This window comes from Perca flavescens, chromosome 5 (genome assembly GCF_004354835.1).
Source record: "Perca flavescens isolate YP-PL-M2 chromosome 5, PFLA_1.0, whole genome shotgun sequence".
Classification (NCBI taxonomy): Eukaryota; Metazoa; Chordata; class Actinopteri; order Perciformes; family Percidae; genus Perca; species Perca flavescens.
The window spans coordinates 40,006,402-40,029,564 of record NC_041335.1 but is presented as its reverse complement, the minus strand read 5'-3'; the positions used below and the strand labels follow the sequence as shown (position 1 = coordinate 40,029,564).

General features: G+C 42.6%; 1 protein-coding gene across 5 annotated transcripts in view; it reads right to left on the bottom strand.

Moving 5' to 3' along the window:
- Nucleotides 1-1,098: 1,098 nt before the first annotated feature.
- LOC114555215 (zinc finger protein 239-like) overlaps nt 1,099-23,163 on the bottom strand; it is a 47,471-nt gene continuing 25,406 nt past the window's right edge. The window contains exons 4-5 of one of the 5 annotated variants that reach the window (XM_028577458.1): nt 21,507-21,714; nt 1,099-2,472 (exon numbers count right to left, since the gene is read on the bottom strand). In XM_028577458.1, coding sequence (XP_028433259.1) covers nt 1,460-2,472; nt 21,507-21,714 — 1,221 coding nt within the window. In that variant the 3' untranslated portion in view covers nt 1,099-1,459. Of the gene's footprint in view, nt 2,473-20,161; nt 20,372-21,506; nt 21,795-23,163 lie in introns of those variants that run through there. The other 4 variants (XM_028577459.1, XM_028577457.1, XM_028577456.1 and 1 more) reach the window with 4 other exon arrangements.

Here is a 23,163-nt window from a genome sequence, read left to right as displayed (position 1 = left end):
TTAAAATCCTTTTTAACCTTTAAATTAAAAGTGATTCTGAGATACTTTGTGAATTAACATTTGGTAAAACCAACAACCAACAAGTTCACAACATTACTTTAACAGCCACTACTGTCCACTCACTGTGAAAATACTGTTAATAACAGAAGTAATAGTCATACGAAGGGAAACTTTACATTAAGATATTTACATCTCATCTTTTTTCAAAATATTTAAAGGTCCCATGGCATGAAAATTTCACTTTATGAGGTGTTTTAACATTAATATGAGTTCCCCCAGCCTGCCTATAGTCCCCAGTGGCTAGAAATGGTGATAGGTGTAAACCGAGCCCTGGGTATCCTGCTCTGCCTTTGAGAAAATGAAAGCTCAGATGGACCAATCAGGAATCTTCTCCTTATGAGGTCATAAGGAGCAAGGTTACCTCCCCTTTCTTACAGTATTAAGGTGTAGACACATATAGCCGACGGCCGGCCATTGACAGAAAACCCCGTCGAGATGATCAATCACGTCCCCGAGGTCCAAAAAACTGCCACAGAACAGACCAAAAAGACGAGAGGAGACGAGACGTAATACGTCTCTATAACAGCAGGCGGCGCTAATCTGTAATGTTGCCCAAGAAATGAAAACCGGCTGATTAGACTGGGTTTGTTTTCTCCAAAAATCCATTCGTTCAGAATACGATCTCATATTGGACTAAAATAGTTCACTGAAACGTGTTTCTGAAAACATTTTAAGAGAGAAATAGGCCGTGCAGTTGCTGAATCTGTCTACATTTCAGCTCAACAAAGGTCAGTTTAAAAGATTTTCGTCAGATTTTGAGAGACTCTAGTCACCTCATCCCGCTCGCCATTTCCGGGTGAGTCTCGACTGTCCTGCCGCCGACCGAACATGTCAGGTTGGCCAAAATGAAGGCCGACAGCCCCCCAGACTGACGACAACACGGGACACACTGAACAGATTCGCGTCACTGACCTCGCCAGACTATTCATTCATTCATTCTAGCAGTTCATCCAGTAAGCAGCCAGAGGAAAGTTTGAGTGAAAGCTTCTCAGCCAATCAGCGGCTTCTACCCCACGTGTGGACTCTTAAGCCCCGCCCACAAGCTGCATTGTCACCAGCAAGTGATCCAATGAAATGAAAGATGTTTGCACGCAAGCTTTTCAAGCAATCTCAATGAGACAGACGGTAGCTGTTAGCTAATGTGAAACGCAAAGCAAAGCAGCTTGTTTTCATTTAAATTCAGCAAGAAACGCTCTGAGGAACAGGACGAGGAAACTCCTAACATTTTAGGTAACGCGGTTACAAGTGACGAGTTACCATCCTGCTCGGCCGCCCTCTCCCCATCAAGTCCTCCCATAGCCACCGCCTCACATAAGCAAGGCAAGTAGGCTAACAGTTAGGCTAACGTTAACGTTGGTGTCTGGCTGACCGTATGCAGGGAGAACCCGTTTTTTTGGGCTTATTTTAACTGGTCCATGTTTTCTGGAGGCCCACCTACAGTCAAAATCCTGGCACCTAGTGCTGTGTGGGCTCTTCTCATGTGGACCAACAAGTGATCATTTCGCCCAAACCCTTTTCCACACGTTTTACAGGAATATGGCCTCTCCCCTGTGTGAGTTATCATGTGCTTTAATAAAGCTGAAGCGTCATAGAATCTTTTCCTGCAGGTCTTGCAAACGTACGGCTTCTCCCCTGTGTGGGCTCTTCTCATGTGGATCAACAAGTTACCATTTCGCCCAAACCCTTTTCCACATGTTTTGCAAACATACGGCTTCTCTCCTGTGTGGGTTCTCATGTGGACGTTAAAAGCATCCTTATGTCTGAAATCTTTTCCACATGTTTCACAACAATAAGGCTTCTCACCTGTGTGGATTCTCAGGTGTCTCTGCAAATCTGAATTATACTTAAAGTCTTTTTCACATGTGTCACATATGAAAGACTTTTTACCTGTTTGAGTATGAGGGCGAATCTCTGACACGTTAGTGTTGTCTACGTTATTGCTGTGACTTCTTCTCTTGCGTCGTCTCTTCTTTGGTTCTGGCTCTGTATTTCTAGTTGATCCTGAGTCTCCATGCTTGTCTCCTTTCTGATCTTGGCTCTCAGCTTCATGAGAGTTGGGAGAGAGGAGCTGGTGGTCACTGTTTGCTTCTGATACCACAGAGGTTATAACTGGCATGTTGGCTACAGACTCTTTCTCTGCTGCACTTAGAGTGTCATCATCAGGACTGAAGTTCAGAGTCTGACCTTTACTGTGGTCCCTTTCCTCATAAGTAGGAGCCAACGTAAAGGGATCAGTCTCCTGCTTAAGTACAAGCTGCTCTCCCTCCTGACTGGTGCACAGTTCCTCCTGGTCCTCATTAATCTGTGGAGACTCTGGGTCCTCTTGGTCCAGACTGGAGTTCATCTCCTGAATACAGAGCTGCTGGTCAGAGAGAACCTCCTCCTCCTTACAGACATGTTGCTGTCGGAGCTCTGGAGGGACAGACAACAAAAGAAATAGGATACTACTGTTATTGGAGAAAAGAACAGAACACTTGTTCTCTTTTTCTTGAGAACATAGACTGTAGAAATGATGAACGGAGCTTCTGGATCAGACGATAAAGGGTGCCTTCTGCGTCAGTATCTGAATAAGTGAATGATAACGGGTTGCCCAAGCAAGTCTTCGCGGTGGGCCATCAGTCCACCAAAAACTGATTGCTGTCTACCCTACATGCAAATAATGAAATGAATTGTACAGAAACACATGGTAGGAGAACGCCCAGGCTCTGGGGCTCTCCAGCATATTGATTTGTTGTTCACGTCTTTGTTAATAAATTTTGTTTCTACACTATTACGTAGAGTTAAAGTGGCCATATGTAACTTTCAGTTTGTGTTGATTCCAGCGGCCGCTTTGGACAAAAGTGGTAGTGTTTACCACAACTACTGTCATCAAGTTTTCTTTTATTGTGTTGTATTACCCTCTGTATTACCGAGGTTGCGTTACAGAGTAACAATAAGAGCTGCTTGCAGCATTCTCTAGAACCACTGTTTTCCCCAAGGACCACAAAGCACTGAATATGCAACCAGCCTACTACTGACTTACTGTGTACTAGGAATTCAGAGAAAAACATTGTACTACTACATTTACATGACCGAGAACACTGCAGATTCAGATTTTACTAACAAAATATCACAATTAAAATGTGGAGTAAACATACACATCTGCCTCATGGCGCTGCACCCCGCGCCACCCAATCCGTCCCGTTATGAGAGCCAATCAGCAGAAACCTGCGTTGACCAACCACCAGAACCGGACCGAGTAGCACAAACAGGTGGAAGGCAATGCAAATAAAAGAGAATTATATTCTTTTTGTTTAACTACATTTTAGTCTGTCTTTTTCAACGATATTGCAGTGTGTAATGACGGCGGTGCTGTCTCGTCTCATCATTATTATCATTAATAATAAACAACCAAACCCAGGGGAGTCTGAACGAAGAAGAGAGCTCTCTTTACCCGTCAGCTAGATGATGTTATGTTCTGCTGTGTGCTTACAAGTGGAGAATTTCAGTGTTTCCCAAAGAACTAGATTCCATTTGTGGTGGTAGCCTGCCGCGCAGACAGCAGTCAGAGCTCCGGCAGACGGAGAGCTCTGCGTCCGTCAGCAGCGGTTTCTCGCTGTGCCGCCGGTCCCCAGAGCAACATGGTCACCTGGAGAGTCCAGTACAGTCTGGAGTTTTGGCGCTCGTGATATTCCTCTGGCATTGGCTAAAACCTCTTTAAGGGTCGCCAAAACTTTCTCTATGCAGTATAAACCCTAAGAACATCTTCTTTGCGGGGAAAAAGGTTGATGTCGGTCGATGTCTCCTTCTGGGTTTTAATTAGCGGATTGCAAACCAAGTTTAAGACAAGGCAAGGCAAGGCAGCTTTATTTGTATAGCACATTTCTTTCTCCATCCACATATCAAAGCCGCAATCTAAGGTCAAGGCCAAACTCGGTTTCCTTTACCGGCAACTTCCACTGGATGCGGAACGTCTGCAGAATGTTGACGGTGTCATTAGGTTTCCATTAAAGTCAGTGTGTGTATTTCCACTGACTGCAGAACGTCAGCGTCCCTACTCCGTCCCAGTTCCATCAGTCCACAGCCCTCCGGAGCGGATAGGCAGAGCTTCTATTTTTGACGGACGCCAGAGAGCTCCGCAGCAATGCAGCACACGACAGATTTGCGAGAACTTGTGGGTCCTCCTGACTACAGCTGTCAGTCATGGCCGCAGCCGTTCCGCAACAAATCCGGACCTGGTGGGTATTGACGGACGGCAGAGCACGCAGCAGACACGCAGCGGAGCCGACACGCAGCCATTACGCATCTAGTGGAAATCCCCATTTACAATTTCCATTTCATCCTTCAAAGCCATCATATCATCATTGTTCACAGACACATGCAGTTGCTTCTCTACATAATATTTTTTTCCGGCTAAATATTTGAATGGTTTCTCCCTCTCTTACTCACCCATGTACCTGGGCACTTATCGATATATTGTAACTCCTAATTTCCACCGGTTTCAGAACGGCTGCGTGTCGGCTCCACTGCGGAACAGCTCTGTGCTCTGCTGTCCATCAATACCCACCAGGTCCGGATTTGTTTGCGGAACGGCTGCAGCCATGACTGACAGCTGAAGTCACGAGGACCCACGAGATCTCGCCAATTCAGGTAGAATAGAACCACAAAACCACCACCAGTTAGTTTCCATCCAGAGGAGTAGAGGGGAAACAGCTCTGTGCTGTGTTTTCAAGGTGTAGTGCAGGGAAAAATGATCTGCCGTGAGCACTGTGTATTTTATTTTGAAAATTAACCGGATGTTTTATTTTGTTTCTGTGCTCGACTTCCTGTGCCGCACTATCTGCTGTGTGCTGAATTGCTGTGGAGCTCTCTGGCGTCCGGCAACAATAAAAGCTCTGCCTATCTGCTCCGGCGGTCCGCAGCCCTCCGGAGCAGATAGGCAGAGCAGATAGGCAGAGCTTTTATATATTCTACTATATAGAGCGGATACTATTATATATTACTATACAGAGCTGGGATGGAGTCTGAACGCAGCCGTTCTGCAGTCAGTGGAAATACACAGAGTGTGGAACTCTCCCTTCCGCGTAAGTCGCATTTTGAGACCGGTGTTAGGTGGGGATAAACGTGATGAAGTGGTAACAGTTACTGAGGACGTGTTACTGGCCGGAGTTTTTTCTGTTGCAGGTTATACCCGAGGAAGGCCGCATAAGGAGAGGAAACTGGTTGCCAGCAGAACCCTGTGGACTTTGAGAGAGAGAGAGATTATATGGCAGTATGTGGCAGTCAACTTCACTACTGTACTTAAGTACTAAAAGGCTGTATCTGTACTCTACTGGAGTGTTGCGGCCTCCGGCACAACTTTGCCCGGAGCCACCATGTCGGGAGTAAAGATTGTCTCGGATGCGTGGCAGCTGATTTGCAAACAACTTAAACGTTTATTATGTTCGTCGTTCTGTTACATATAATTGTCACGACCATGGTCAAAAAACTGTGTCCCTTCTACTCCCGCCAGCTCATTCATCCGAATCATTCGCACACACTACCACCTGTATAGGTGATCAGCCCAAAATGGGTGGAGCTGAAACGTCACATGCTTACCCCATTCACAAAACCCCTGTGACAAGCAGCCTATCATAACAAACCATAATTTATCATTCCTACGAAATAGGACATAACATAAAATAACATGAATGGCTCCAACATCCCGGCCCCTAATTGTCGGCAATATAAGGCAATTATAATTGTAAGCACGGAGCAATCATCGGACTAGTTCATTTTTTTCTAAAGTTTATTGTCCACTTTCTGGGGGCAAGAAACTGCCATAGTCCAATATCCAAAAGAAAAAAGAAAGATTAAAAAAAAAAATCAGACAAAAATCATATAGTCCAACTCTGAGTTCTTGGAATAAAGGTCAAAAAAACGTAAAAAGTAAATCCCAAAAATAGGTTCCTTGGAAGGGAAAGGGAAGGGAAAGATCAGTGTTGCGGTCAGTCAGAGTCAATTCTCCAGTAGAAGGCATAGCTTGGTAATGGGTCTTTCCAGGATTTTGCTACTGGTACGTATCCTGACCCGTCTGACATGGCCTCTGCTGTCTGGGATCGTCTCAACTATTCTTCCCATCAGCCAGGAATTGGCAAAGTCTCATCCACAATCAGCACGATATCATCTGCTTTTAGATTCTTTTTCACCACGTTCCACTTTTGCCTCTCCTGCATCAGCGGAAGATATTTTTTAACCCAGCGCTTCCAGAACAGGTCAGCAAGGTACTGCACCTGTCTCCATCTTCGTCTGGAATAGCAGTCTTCTTTCCTAAACACACCTGGTGGCAGCAGGGGTTGTCCTTTCAGCAGGAGCAGATGATTAGGTGTGAGGGCCTCTGGATCACTAGGATCGTCTGAAACCGCAGTGATGGGCCTATCATTCAGGATAGTCTCTACTTCGCAGAAGATGGTTTGCAGGCTCTCATCATCCAGGACTTGCTGCCTGACAATAGAGTAGAGGACCTTCTTGATGGTCCGGATGAGTCTCTCCCATGAGCCTCCATGGTGTGAGCCAAAGGGAGGATTAAAAATCCACCTGATGCCCTTTGGGTCGTGATTCAGAAGAGCAAGGGATTCTCTCAGCTCACGTTCCGCTCCCATGAAGTTTGTTCCGTTGTCAGAAACCATTTCTTTGACCTGTCCTCTTCTGCACATGAATCTTCGTAGGGCAGAGATGCAGGAATTGGTGTCCAGAGAAAGCTCCAGATGGACTGCCCTGCTGACAAGACAGGTGAATAAGACTCGTACCTTTTCACAACAGTCCGTCCCCTTTTTGCTTCAATTGGGCCGAAGTAGTCAACTCCCACATAGGTGAAGGGAGGGTGATCTGGGGTTATGCGATTTAAAGGCAGGTCTGACATCTTCTGCACACTAGGTTGAGCGTGCCAGCGTCTGTAGAATATGCAGTCCTTTATTATCTTTCTGGTGGCAGAATTTGCTCTAATAACCCAGTATTTCTGGCGAAGCTTTGAAAGCATTAGATTTCTCCCACCATGGCCCACTGAAATGTGTATGTGTTTGAGTAGCAGTCTGGTTAGATGGCTGGCTTTTGGTAGAATAGCAGGATGCTTGAATTCCTCAGGCATAGCCATCCTATTCAGCCTTCCGCCTACTCTCAGTATTCCCTCAGAAAGAAAAGGGTCGAGCTTGTAAAGTCTGCTGGACTTCTTAACAGCAGTCCTTCCAGTTTTCAGTGCGGAAATCTCCTCTGAGAAATGTTGGCTTTGGATGTACCGTAAGAGCGCCTCTTCAGCCCGTGAGAGGTCTTCAACTGATGGATGTTCATGGACCTGCACCTTGGGTGTTATCCTGGAGCCGAGCTGTTGGTGAGCCATTGTGGTTTCCTTCCTCCTCCTACTCAAGTGCATGAGTAGGTCTTTGAGTTGTAGAAGTCTTGTGGTAGCTCTTTTAAGGTGATCCCATGAAGAGAAGTGTTGTATGAATTCGATGACTGGATCGTGAGCCTCTGCTGCACCTGTACCAAAGACTTCAACAGTCTTCTTGATCTCTGCGTCATCGTTGGAAAGAGTGGTGGTAATCTCTGGGTGCTTTGGCCAAGCCTCCTCTGGCTGTTTTAGAAAGGATGGCCCCTTCAACCATCGTTTGGATTTCAAGAATGCTTCAGCTGTTAAGCCCCCGGAGGCGTCGTCTGCGGGGTTGAGGGAGCTGTTTACGTATCGCCATTGAGATTTTTCTGACAGTTCTCTGATGGTAGATACTCTGTTAGCCACGTATGTTTGAAAGCGGCAGGTGTCATTACAGATGTACTTGATGACTGCGGTACTGTCAGTCCAGTAGACCGGTGGCTGAAGTGCATATTCAAGCTCCCTTTCCAGCGTTCTGTTAATTCGCACAGCCAGTACTGCAGCTGCCAGTTCCAGCCTGGGGATGGTGACTGGCTTCAGTGGTGCAACTCTTCCTTTGCCCATCACGAAGGCAATGTGAATGAGGCCTCCGGTAGTACTGAGCCTCAGGTAGCTTGCAGTGCCGTATCCCACCTCACTGGCATCGCAGAAATTGTGCAGCTGGGCCTTATGAAGCGGCCCAAAATTATGCGGCCAGTAGCATCTGCTGATGTTTAGGCTTTTCAGGTGATCCAGGCCACCCAACCATGACTCCCACCTTTTGGTAAAGGAAAGTGAAATCCTAGAATCCCATCCACAGCTTCGTCTGCAGAGCTCTTGCAGTATCCTCTTCGCTATAAGGATCAAAAGGTGCCAAAAATCCGAGAGGGTCATACACAGAATTTGTAACTGAGAGTATGCCCCGCCGTGTATAGGTCTGCTGTTTTTGAGAGACTTTAAAACAGAAGGTGTCGGAATTACTGTTCTCCTGGATGCTCTAGTGGTAGCTCGCTCCTTTCCAGATTGACGTCTGTGATTTCCTTCAGAGCTTTATCTTTGTCTGGGACTGAAGCTAGCACATGGCTACTGTTGCTCACCCATTTGGTTAATCTGAAGCCTCCTATTGCGCATGTCACTCTAAGATCATTAACTAGGCGTATGGCCTGCTTCTCGGAGGCAACGGATTTCAGACAGTCATCGACATAGAAATGATTCTTGGTGTTCAGCACGTCTGTGGCCACTTTATCCTTGTTGTCTTTGGCAGTTCTTTTTAACGCATAATTAGCACAGCTCGGCGAGGAGACTGCACCAAAGAGATGCACCACCATTCTGTATTCTGTGAGAGGCTTGTTGACATCGCCCATTAGGCCACCACAGGAAATGTAAAAGGTCAACATCATTTTCAGGCACTCGGACTTGGTGGAACATCCCCTCAATATCCGCCACGATGGCAACTGGTTCCTGAGGAGGACGCCCAGGAGGGTGTTTGCCAGATCGGGTCCTTGCAGTAGCTGACTGTTTAATGAGGTGCCCTGAAATGATGCAGTACAATCAAATACTACACAGATTTTCTTTTTCTTCTTATGGTGGTGGGAACTGTGGAATGCTTTGATTGGCCATTACAGTTGGACTGATGCATAGAAGGCCTTCCGAGTGGGACTTGGACTTGTTGGATATGCAGAATCGTAGGGTGTCTTTTCTTGCATATCTGGCAGATTAGACGTTTCTTGCATTCATTACTCATGTGGCCCTTGATAAGGCAAGCAAAACACATTCCATTATCCTTTAAGAACAGAACCTTTTCTTTGTGTTGTTTTACCGCCATCCGGTGACAAGATTCCATAAAGTGGTCTCCTGCTGTGCAGAATAAGCATGGTGTAGCATAAGCCGCTCTTGGGTTTTCAGTGCGATTTGCTGACTGATTTGTTGTTTCATCGCCTTGCTCTGTATGGGCTGCTACAGAGGCTATTGTGGTGGCGAAGCTTTTTTTGCTCACAGACCGTTTCTGTTTGGTACCTTTGGCCATTTTAGTTGTTGACTCCTGGATAGAACCGAACACTGGATCACACAGCATCCTGGCCTGCCTCTCAATGAACTCCACAACATGTCGGAATTTTTCTCTTCTTTGTGTACTTTCCTGTATCTCACACGCTTTAGCTCTCCATCGCTCCCGTAGCTTGTATGGCAGTTTTGACAAAATCAACTTTAAATTGGAAGGGGTGTCAAGCTCGGTCATATCAAGTAGATCGCTTGCCACATTCCAACAGCTTTGCAAATACAGGGCATAGCTTTGGAGCTCCTTATCATCCTCAGCCTTTATATTATTCCATTTTAAGGCCTTATTGATATAGGCAGCGCTGAGGCGATACAGGTCACCAAAATGAACACTGAGAAGGCGTTTAACTTCCCTATATCCCAGATTGGCATCCATATGCAGGCAGCTTCGAACTAGCTCTTTTGGCTGGCCATTTGTGTATTGCTCGAGCAAGTACAGCCGGTCCAAATCATTATCGGTCTTTCTTTCCACACAGTGTTCAAAGGCTTGGATGAATGGACGGTAGCTCAAGATATCACAATCGAAGGTTGGTATTTCTCTAGAGGGAAGAGATTCTTGTCTTTGTTGCAGTCTGATTAAATCTGCAAGGTCATGTTGTGTGTTGGTTGTTGTCCAGGTTGAGGATCATATGGGGGGACATGGCTGTTTATTGTGGGCCGACCCACATTAATTGTCGCTGCGGTCTGTGCATGAATCTCTGTAGAGGTGTTTTAGGGAGCAATCTCTACTACACCCGTTTGTGGTTTTAATGCATATCTTGTCCAGTCCTCAACACGTTTTATGTAATCCTCAAACACCGTCATTTTAGGTTCATACCATTCAGCGTGATCCTTATCCTTTTCCTCATCGGACATTAAAGCCTGCGCGTTTCCATGCGCGTCAGCAAAGTCATCCATTGCGGTTTTTAATGCAGCAAGACTCAATAATCGTTACGACAGTTGAACCAGCATCAAACAAACCCTTTGATTCATTCATCTTTTGTGTACACCCACCCAGTTTTCCACCGCGTCTCGCGGTTAAAGCTTTTAGGTTTTCCTCATCCATTGTTTCAGAGATTTATTGTTCAGCTTACGCACACATCTCCGTTTCAGTCTTTATTTGCGGTTATTCCCACGATCTATTTCCAACACTAGACGTAAACAATGTTCATAATAATATCCTCCGAAAAGTTTGCTTGTGTTGTTTTGAATGAGGAAGTCCGTAATTTCGAAGCTCGTCAGGGAATAAACATTTTCTCATGGACCGGAGTGCGGCAGGATGGGCCTATCCTTCCGATGCTTTGTCCTTAGCCTATATTGGCGTTTCAAAGCCGAAAATCCTACGTCCGTGAAAGGTTCCGACATCCAGAGTTTAATCCATGGGAGTTTTTTGATTTAATGTTGCGGCCTCCGGCGCAACTTTGCCCGGAGCCACTACGTCGGGAGTAAAGATTGTCTCGGACACGTGGCAGATGATTTGCAAACAACTTAAACGTTTATTATGTTCGTAGTTCTTTCTGTTACATATAATTGTCACGACCACGGTCAAAAAACTGTGTACTTTCTACTCCCGCCAGCTTATTCATCCGAATCATTCGCACACACTACCACCTGTACAGGTGATCAGCCCAAATGGGTGGAGCTTACCCCATTCACAAAACACCCATGACAAGCAGCCTATCATAACAAACCATAATTAATCATTCCTACGAAATATGACATAACATAAAATAACATGAATGGCTCCAACAGGAGTATTATCTTTTTCTCCTACTTCCAATTTTACTTCAGTATATATTTTCGATGAGTTTAATACTTTTACTCAGATACATTTTTTATGTGCTGCATCATTACTGGTTACTAAGGCTGCACGGTATTTTGTTACATCGTCTGCATCACATGGTCACATCGTAGGACGTTGCGATGTTGACACTTAAACTTTTTTGCTGCTTGATAGAAAAGTAAACTTTCACCGTTCTCCTTTTCCATGATTGCTACTGACCGAGCCTTCCCCTTTAAGAGATGATCATTGATGGTTTTATATCATCTGTCTCAGCAAGGCGTCCCAGGACCATCTACAACTGGTCCAGAACTCTGCTGCAAGGCTGTAGACCAGGTCCAGCAGAATGTCACACAGCACTCCTGTTTTATCCATGTTACATTGGCTTCCGATCAAGTTCAGGATCCAATTTAAAAGTTCTTGAATTGCATGGTCAGGCGCTATATATCTCTGACCTGCTACATCCGTACCCTACTATCAGGTCCCTCAGGTCTTCTAACCAGGGACTACTGGAGGTCCAACGCACTCGTTTGAAAACTAAAGGTGACGTTCCTTTGAAGTGGGAGCTCCGACTCAGTGGAATGCCCTTCCTATTACCTTACGTTCTGCAGTCTCGGTTGACGATTTTAGAAAGCAGCTGAAAACACACTTGTTTCAAATCGCTTTTGTCTCATGTTTCTAATTTGGGTTTTTTAAGTCTTTTAATCTTCATTGGTATTGTATTTGTTTTTGCTCGTTTATTTTCTGTTTTGGATCCCACTGTATTTTAACAAATGTCTTTTGTGTGAAGCACTTTGTGACTGTCTGTAAAAGGTGCTATATCAAATAAAAATTATTACTACAAATTATTATTATATCTTACATATTTTTTATACTTAAATGATTCATTTTGTACCCTCTGGACACGTTCGATGCAAATATGTCCACGCACACAAAAACGTGTGAAAAAGTTATTAAATCATCATATATCAATATTCTTTCTGCTTTTTTTTATAAATCACTTAAACAACTTCTAACTTAATCAAAACCACCAAACATTCAATCATTTTCAGAATTTTAACCCTTTAAATGGCAGTTTATTTATTTGAAGTATGTCATTATTTATAAAAAAAAACAAAAATATTTTCTTCCATTTTTTCCCATATAATGAATAATATGTAGATGGGGCTTTGGTGGGGATTAGAGGCTTTGATATGTCAAAGATTATGAACAAAACTAATTTGATGGTGTCCAAAGGGAGTATCTGGCACTATGTAAAAAATACTAATGCAATCAAATTAATGTTGCTTATCTTTGACTCTAATCCCCACCAAAGACCCATCTACATATTATTCATTATATGGAGAAAAAAAAATCATTGTTTTTTTGTAATAACTAATTTAATACTTCAAATAAATAAACTGGCATTTAAAGGGTAAAAATCCTGAAAATGATTGAATGTTTGGTAGTAGTAGATTAAGTTAGAAGTTGCTTATGTAATTTATGAAAAAAAAAAGCAGAAACAATATTGATAAATGATGATTTAATAGCAGTTTTTGTGTGCGTGGACATTTTTGCCTCAAAAGGTGTCCAGTGTTATTTTTTTTTTTGAGGAGGGCATGAGGGTTAAGACAGGTGGTCATGAGTTTTCTTTATTTTCATGACTATTTACATTGTAGATTCTCACTGAAGGCATCAAAACTATGAATGAACACATATGGAATTATGTACTTAACAAAAAAGTGTGAAATAACTGAAAACATGTCTTATATTTTAGATTCTTCAAAGTAGCCACCCTTTGCTTTTTTTGATAACTCTGCAAACCCTTGGTGTTCTCTCAATGAGCTTCATGAGGTAGTCACCTGAAATGGTTTTACCTTCACAGGTGTGCTTTGTCAGGGTTAATTAGTGGAACTTTTTCCCTTATTAATTCAATTCAATTTTATTTATAGTATCAAATCATAACAAAAGTTATCCCGAGACACTTTACAGATAGAGTAGGTCTAGACCACACTCTATAAATTCCAAAACCCCAACAATTACAGTAATTCCCTCAAGAGCAAGCATTAGCAGTGGCTATTGCGACAGTGGCAAGAAAAAACTCCCTTTTAGGAAGAAACCTCGGCAGACCCAGACTCTTGGTAGGCGGTGTCTGACGGGCCGGTTGGGGGCGTGATGAACAGTGGTGATAACAGTCACATTAGAAGTCACAGTGACTTCGAAGGTTATCGTGGAAGTTCATGTCATAGCAGGGCACATCGTGTCATACTGAGTAGTGCAGTCTCCTATACCGGATCCTGACTACTCATAGGAATGCATAGGAACATCACAGCAGGGCGTTGCGGGATGTAACGTGGCGCTGCAGAGCACGGGTGGAGGCTGCGGATGCAGCAGGACGCAGCAGGATGCGGCCGGGAAATGCAGAGAAGAAGAAAGAAGAAACATAAGGACTCCGGGGAGTAAACTCCCCAGAGCTAGATTAGTAACAAGCATTTCTGGGACAGGATGCATACAAAAGTAACAAGTAGAGATGAGAGAGCAGCTCAGTGTGTCTTAGGGAGGAACAGCCTCCCTGGCAGTCTAGAATTGTAATAGCATAATTTAAGAGAGGCAGGTTAAAGAGAGGTGCCTGGTCGGGCTAGAACTCCCCCCAACCGGGTCGGGCTGTACTGGACCGCCTCCCTCTACTCTCACTAGATTATTAATTATACAGTATATAAAACTGATGACTACGAGGAGAAGCAGTGGGCCGGGTTAGGTGGACGCTTCAACTCCTCGTTCCCTAACTATAAGCTTTATCAAAGAGAAGAGTTTTCAGTTTACTCTTAAATATGGTGACGGTGTCTGCTCCTCAAACCCCGACTGGGAGCTGGTTCCACAATACTGGAGCCTGATAGCTGAAGGCCCTGGCCCCCAGTCTACTTCCAGAGACTCTAGGAACCATAAGTAGCCTCGCATTCTGGGAGCGCCGTGCTCTAGTGGGACAATAAGGTACTATGAGCTCTTCTAAGTATGATGGTGCTTGACCATTTAGAGCTTTGTAAGTCAGGAGGAGGATTTTAAATTCAATCCTATATTTCACTGGAAGCCAATGCAGAAAAGCTAATACAGGAGAAATATGATCTCTTCTCTTAGTTCTCGTCAGAACATGTGCTGCAGCATTCTGGATCAGCTGGAGAGTCTTAAGGGACTTATTTGGGCAACCTGATAATAAGGAATTGCAGTAATCTAGTCTAGAAGTAACGAATGCATGGACAAGTTTTTCAGCATCGTTTTGAGACAGGATATTCCTAATTTTGGCAATGTTACAAAGATGGAAAAAGGCTATTCTTGAGGTTTGTTTTAAGTGGGCGTTGAAGGATATATCCTGATCAAAAATAACTCCTAGATTTCTGACAGCAGTGCTGGAGGCCAGGGTAATACCATCCAGAGTAACTATATCTTTCGAAAACGAAGTTCGGCGGTGCGTTGGTCCTATCACAATAACTTCAGTTTTGTCTGAGTCAGGACATTAGGAAATTGTGGTTCATCCAGGATTTTATATCCTCAATACACATTTGAAGTCTTGCTAACTGACCACTTTCATCTGGCTTAATTGACAGATATAATTGGGTATCGTCTGCATAACAGTGAAAGTTAATTGAGTGTTTCCTAATAATATTGCCTAGAGGAAGCATATATAAGGAGAATAGAATTGGTCCAAGCACTGAGCCTTGAGGAACGCCATGGCTAACTTTAGCGTGCTTGGAGGCTTTATCATTAACATTAACACATTGAGATCGATCAGAGAAATAGGACTTAAACCAGCTTAGTGCGATTCCTTTAATGCCAACTAAGTGTTCCAATCTCTGTAACAGGATTGTATGGTCAATAGTGTCAAATGCAGCACTAAGATCTAGTAAAACAAGAATGGAGACAAGTCCTTTGTCTGCAGCAGTTAGAAGGTCGTTAGTTATTTTCCCCAGTGCCGTCTCTGTGCTATGATTCTTTCTAAATCCTGATTGAAAATCATCAAATAGACTGTTGCTATGGAGAAAATCACATAACTGATTAGCAACCACCTTCTCAAGGATCTTGGATAGAAAGGGAAGGTTAGATATAGGTCTATAGTTTGCTAAGACCTCAGGATCTAGGGTGGGTTTTTTCAGAAGAGGTTTTATCACAGCAATTTTAAATGACTGCGGTACATAACCTGTTAATAAGAACATATTGATCATATCTAGTAATGAAGTGTTTACCACGGGTAACGCTTCTTTGAGTAGCCTCGTTGGGATGGGGTCTAAGAGACATGTAGATGCCTTAGCTGAGGATATCTTTAACATTAATTGTTGAAGGTCTATAGGATAAAAGCAGTCTAAGTATATGTCGGGACTCGTCGTTCTTTCTAGCGGTCCTGCATTTAAAGATGAACTGTTAGAAGTTAAGGGCAAAAGGTGATGAATTTTATCTCTAATTGTTGTAATTTTATCATTAAAGAAGCTCATGAAGTCATCACTACTCAGAGCTAGAGGAATAGATGGCTCAGTAGAGCTGTGGCTATCTGTCAGCCTGGCTACAGTGCTGAAAAGAAACCTTGGGTTGTTCTTGTTTTCTTCTATTAGTGATGAGTAATAGTCTGATCTGGCCTTTCTTAGGGCCTTCCTATAGATTTTAAGACTTTCTTGCCATTCCAAACGGGATTCTTCCACTTTGGTGGAGCCACTTACTTTCGATGTTTCGTGAGATTTGTTTTAATTTGCGAGTTTGGGAGTTATACCAAGGTGCTAATTTCCTTTGCTTTATCGTCTTCTTTGTGAGAGGAGCAAAAGAGTCTAAGGTCTAAGTTGTAGCACCGTCTACAAATGTATCAATTTGAGAGGGACTGAGGTTAACATAGAGGTCCTCTGTTATGTTAAGGCACGACATAGACTGGAATGCTGTAGGAATATTTTCCTTAAATTTAGCTATAGCACTGTCAGATAGGCATCTAGTGTAGAAGCTGCTATCTGGTTTAGTATGGTCAGGTAGCAAGAATTCAAAAGTAATTAAAAAATGATCTGATAATACCAGATTCTGCGGAAATATTATTAAATCCTCAATTTCAATACCATATGCCAGCACAAGGTCGAGGGTGTGGTTAAAACAGTGCGTCGCCTTGTGCACACTGACTGAAACCGATTGAATCCAGTAATGAGTTGAAAGCAGTAGTAAGGCTATTGCTGTCAACGTCCACATGGATATTAAAATCACCTACAATAAGTACTTGGTCTGATTTAAGGACTACACATGATTACAACTCTGAGAATTCAGATAAAAATTCAGAATACGGACCTGGAGCTCGGTAGACAACAAATATAATTGGCTGTTTTGATTTCCAAACGAAAGATTAAGAACAAGACTTTCAAAAGAGTTATAATTTAATTTGGGTTTTGGGTTAATTAACAGGCTTGAATCAAATATGGCTGCAACTCCCCCTCCTCGGCCTGAGCCTCTAGGAATTTGAGTATTAATATGACTGGGAGGAGTCGCTTCATTTAGACTAACATATTCTTCATGGCCCAGCCAGGTTTCAGTAAGACAGAATAAATCAATTTGATTATCAGATATCAATTCATTTACTAGTACTGCTTTAGAAGACAGAGATCTGATATTTAGTAATCCACATCTAATTTTCCTATCCTTTTCTATCATTGCTGTGGTAGTTTTAATTCCAATTAGGTTGTTAAGTATTGCCCCTCTATTCACCACTTTGTGTGGTATGTTGTTAATTAATAAAAAAGCAAGGGGTGGCTACTTTGAAGAATCTAAAATATAAGACTTGTTTTCAGTTATTTCACACTTTTTTGTTAAGTACATAATTCCATATGTGTTCATTCATAGTTTTGATGCCTTCAGTGAGAATCTACAATGTAAATAGTCATGAAAATAAAGAAAACTCATTGAATGAGAAGGTGTGTCCAAACTTTTGGCCTGTACTGTATGTATTTCTGTTCAGCGTAGTTAAATAGCAGTTTCATATCAATAGAATAGTGATACTAACTATGATAATTGAAGCAGGTTATTCCTACTGTTGATTATATTACAAAAACCACAGTCAGGTCCCAGATGTGAACTCATTTAAACCACAGTGGCTAGCATTGTGTGTGTGTGTGTGTGTGTGTGTGTGTGTGTGTGTGTGTGTGTGTGTGTGTGTGTGTGTGTGTGTGTGTGTGTGTGTGTGTGTGTGTGTGTGCGCGCTAGTTAAAGCACCATTCTTCTCCAGTTCTTCCCGGGCAATCTGTAGCGATGCTAACTCATTATAGCCACTAGTCCTAGATCATCTAAATGAAACAGGAGGTGTTAAACCTTCTCCATCCCACTGGGAACCGCGCTAACACGCGCTCCAACCGGACACTGCACCAGTTCAAATAGTAGCGGTTAAACTCACCTATCCTGTGTAACCTGATTTCTGGTCTCCAAACGCCATCCAACAGTCTGCGCTGCCGAGCGATCTCTTCCTCGTACTCGACGATAGTTTTTTCAACAACTCGGAATATTTGTTCAGCAGCAGCAGTTAGTCGCTCGGTGACAAACTCTCTCAAACACTCAACTGAAGACATTGTTGCTTAGTTCCAGCTGAAAGAATCATCTGCTCTACGACTACAATACCGTCTTCCAGCTCATTCAACAGCAGCATGCAGCTAACGCTACGGCCAGCAGCCTTGTTTACTTCCGCTGGCTGTCACACTCATTAAGGTCCGACGGGAAACGGGAGGAAGCTTTTCTTTCCTAAGTTTTTGATCTTTTAGGATTTTCACAGTCCTATCGGAAATCTTTTTTGTTTATTTCCAATAAATCATTTATGATTCCTATACATTTTTGAAAAGCCCTTATACAATATAATAATATAGATTTTTTCTTTTAAGATTGTCTTTTGGGCATTTCTGCTTTTAATTAGGACAATCTAGAAATGAAAGGGGAGAGGGAGGGGGAAGACATGTTGAAAATTGCTGCAGGTCGGATTTGAACCCTGGGCCTCTGCGTCGAGGAATAAACCTTGTAATATGAGAGCGCTACCTGGGCGCCCATAATAATTCAGTGTTTTATAGGATGTGTACAGTCCTACTAGAATGGATGTTACATATTATATCTAAGGAGACTTGTATTCCTTTTTTATTTTACAATAATTCCAAATATAATGAGCTAGGATACAGTATCAAACATAAGGGTCCTGAAGAATCTAAAGTGAGTCAATGGATCACTGTAATTAAATGGAGTTCCACTGATAAAAGCTAGGATTCCTCTGAGCCCACAGAAAAACTGAACTGCTGCCTCTGCTGGTCAGAATCTACAATTATCAGGTTAGGGTTTCCTAGTGGTAGAGTGAGTGCCGAAATATATAGAGGCTCAGTCTTCGATACAGAGGCTGCAGGTTTCCTGCATGTCATTCCCACGTTATTATGGATCCTACACAACTTCTGGGCAAGTCTCGCCCTACGGAGCAGCCGATTGGTCGGTGTTTGGCATTGACTTTGAGTAGTTAAGGTTAGGATAGCCGACTGGTCAGGGGACAGGACCTGAACAAATCAGGTTCTGTTATCTCACGTAAACACAGTCTATTGAAGGGCGGGTCTTGCCTAGAAGTTGCGTGGGTTCCATAATGACACATCATTCCCCCTCTCTCTCCCATTTCATGTCTAGGTGGTCACAATAAAGGCCTAAATGGCCCAAAAAAATAATCTTAAAAAAAAGGAATGTACAATTACATGGATCAGGCACATATTAAGAATGCAGAGGCCCCTGGGCACAAAATCCCCACCTCCCTCCCCCCCCATCATTCTCAACATATGGTGCTGTAAAGATGTCTGGGCCTACACATCCTATTCTACACACTGAAGAAAGAACTTTGTTTGGTACAGCTCCTCACAAGAAATCACACCGCAATCATTTTGATATATTTTTAATGGAAATTAGAATAAAGATACAAAAGTGATCATTCTCTTAAGTAGTGAAACATATTGTAATTGCAGTATCAGTAAAAATATTCGCAATTAGATTTTTCAAATTGTTTGTAGGAGATATCTTCTATCTTACAGGATTCCTACAAAGACTTGCTACAGCCTACAATCCCAACCTGAAGGACATCAACAATGGTTAGCACTGTGGCCTCACAGCAAGAAGGTTCTAGGTTCAAATCCAGGTCCTTCCGGGCCTTTCTGTGTGCAGTTTGTATGTTCTCCCCATGTGTGCGTGGGTTTCCCCCACCATCAAGAACACATACTAGGTTCTCCAGTCAGTGCCCTTGATCAAGGCACTGGCTCAGATCTGGAGTTGGTCCCCGGGTGCTGTAAATGGCTGCCCACTGCTGATGGGTTAAATGCAGAGAATGAATTTTGCTACATGTTTGTGACAATAAAGTACCTTTACATATCTCCTATCATACATGAAGGCACGTCATATCCTTTTTCAATTAGCAGGGATCGGTATAGGTCATAGTGTAACGTTAGGGTAATTATCGTTACTCATGGACCCAACGTTACCATTTCCCACAGTCAGTGAATATAGCGTGTTTTGCTCAGAGTAGGCTACAGCGTTATATTAGAGATTAACTTCTATCTGAGGAATAGACAGTTTTAAATATTAGCTTTACTGTAGCCAACTGTAATGAATAAATGGTTTTAATAGTTAGCTTAAAGTATGGTTGAAACAGAAACACTACTTGACCAATACAGAAAAGAATAGACCGAAATATAGGTATGGAATTGTAATGGTATTGTTGTATATAGTTGTATTGTTGTATGTTATTGTAAGACCTGAAAGACTGTATTTGCATATCTATTTGTTTTGTATTAATATGATATTGTGAAGTAGGGGCAGGACCAAATAAGCTATTTGCTTCCGCCTGCTCCTTTTTTTATTTGTTTTGTTTTTGGTAAATTCTGATTATTTGTGTTTTATTTTGTGGTTTTAATTTTTTCTTTTGTAACATTGTTTATTATTGGAGATGAATAATGAAATGAAATAAAATGGTTGAAATGGATAGGTAAACAGTAGATAAATCGTGGGGCTGCTCCACTGGTACCGTGGTCTCTGCCAGGTGGTGTCTGGCTGACGATAACACATCTAACAGGTGGCTGGCGCAGGACTGTGGCTCTCTGCCGTGTCATGCTGATGCTCCGGTCCTGGATGATGCTGGTCTGGTTAAAGTCGGAGAGGTGGGACAGACAACAAAAGAAATAGGATACTACTGTTATTGGAGAAAAGAACAGAACACTTGTTCTCTTTTTCTTAAGAACATAGACTGTAGAAAAGATGAATGGAGCTTTGGGGGGCTAAAAAGTGAAGCCAATGCTGAAGCTCATTAAAGCTGCATTTTATCTAATTTTCAGCAAGGGTTGACCAAACTGGATCAAAAATAAGTCTGATCTATAAGTGTATTAGAGGAAATGATCCTACTTGTCACTTAATTTACAACCCGTTCTCATTACGAACTCGCAAAATACGGACGTTTGGACAGTGGCTGTCAGCGTCTGAAGCGATGAAAAAAGCCCCCTTCAGCATGTTTGTAGAACGTACCGTTGAGACTAGCAGCTAGACGGGGTTTAGCGAGTAGTATGTAAGGGGGAAATTCCGCGCAGGGAGGTTGGTCAGGGTGGTGGATGGGTCAAACACAGGACTTTCACCCAGGAGACTGGGGTTCGTGTCCCATGTGTGTCTTTAACAGGCCCGTTATTCCCGCGGGGTCACAGGAGCGTAAGCCCACCCACGAGCTTTTCCTTAACCTAACTGCCTCAAAAGGGACGCCAATAGTCCCGACCAAGCGCGTTACATGGCGCTAAAGGAGAATTTTAGCATCAATAACAACGACAAAGGCACCTGACCAAGCGTCCGTATTTGACGAGATGGGAGTGAGAATGTGTTGTAATTTACAACCTTTTCATATTGAGTTTATTGTCTCAATCTCTAGTTTCAATTATTCTTCAATACAGCATCATGATGTTCATTTAGTAAATTATGGTCCTATTTATTTAGAAATAGACGATAAAGCAGGGGATGATTTAGGGCATGGCTACACAGCCACCTGTCAATCAGGACAGAGGCTTAGGCTGCGTTTAGACTAGACCACACAATGCAGCTTCATTTCACAGAGAAAGAAAGAGAAGGACGGGCTGTGCTTCGTTGTTTGGCAAATAGTCAGCTGCCATACAAACTCCTCGGTAGTTCAGTGCTTGCAATAATATGACTTCTCACCTGTGTGGATTCTCAGGTGTTTCTTCAAAAAGTTTCATGTGGAAACTTTTCCACATGTGTCACATATGAAAGACTTTTTACCTGTTGGAGTATTAGGGTGAATCTCTGACACGTTAGTGTTGTCTACGTTGTTACTGTGACTTCTGCTCTTGCTTCGTCTCTTCTTTGGTTCTGGCTCTGTATTTCTAGTTGATCCTGAGTCTCCATGCTTGCCTCCTTTCTGATCTTGGCTCTCAGCTTCATGAGAGTTGGGAGAGAGGAGCTGGTGGTCACTGTTTGCTTCTGATACCACAGAGGTTAGAACTGGCATGTTGAGCTGCTGGTCAGAGAGAACCTCCTCCTCCTTACAGACATGTTGCTGTGGGAGCTCTGGAGGGACAGACGACAAAAGAAATAGGATACTACTGTTATTGGAGGAAAGAACAGAACACTTGTTCTCTTTTTCCTGAGACCATAGACTGTAAAAAAATAATGGATGGAGCTTTGGGGGGCTAAAAAGTCTTCATTCACTCCTACATAACTGCAACCTCTGTTGTGTACATGTGACAGCTGGAATATTCTATCAAATCATAATTTAAATTATCAAATGAGTTAACCTTCTCTCTGATCTTTCCACAACCCCGCTGGAAACAGCGTAACTAACCCTTGGTTGGGATTCAGTGTTCTACACAACAAAGGCTTGTAGCCAGGAGGGCATTATATTATCACCTTTCTCAACATCATTAAATCAGCTCATTGTGAGACAGAACAACCTTTCAAACACAAGGTAGGAGCTGCAAGCACTTTTTGAGTGAAAAGTGTATTTTATGGGTTGTATTGCTCAAATAAAAAGGTATATTATCAACAGTTAAAAGGTTGTGGGTGGGCTATAATCTATCAAATATAAGCCTCACTCATTAAACCAAGTCATTTCCAAGGTAGGAGGATGGTTCTAATCAGGGCACAGGGTGCTCCTGCTGACAGTAATCACTTGTTGGCACAACCGGGACTCCGTGGCCATTTGGCCAGAATCTCTTCAGAAAAAAACAACAAAAGGTAGTGTACAAAATGTGCAGCAGGCGTCATATAGAACTATCAAATACTACTCAAGGTACATGGATTTAAAATCCTTTTTAACTCTTCAACTAAAAGTGATTCTGAGATACTTTGCAAATTAGCATTTGGCAAAACCAACAACCAACAAGTTCACATCATTATTTTAACAGTCACTACTGTCCACTCACTGTGAAAATACTGTTAATAACAGAAGTAATAGTCATACGAAGAGAAACTTTACATTAAGATATTTACATCTAATCTTTGTTCAAAATATTTAACATTCAGTAACAGAGATGTAACTACTGCTAAAGTATTTCATTCAGTTCAACATGTCTCTACGAGAGTTTCAGCTTGATGGCGTTGGGTACTCGTAGGGTACAGATTTGATCATTGGCAAATTATCAAAGTTGTTTTATCAATATTAATAAAGTTATGAATATGGTTATTAATAACTTTAACAAATCGACAAAATCAAAACGGGGCACCACCCTGCAAGTCAGGGACCAATAATCAAACTGTGCGACAGTCTCATTTCTGTGGTGATCCTTTCAATGGGAACAAAGGAAGGGGTGACTTCGAGCAATGACCTGTGTTCAACCAGCAATTATTACAATAAGTACACAAATAATCACAAACAACTGCTATTTAAGTATAATAAGATTTATTAACGTCACAATTATCAGTAGCCAATCAATAATCC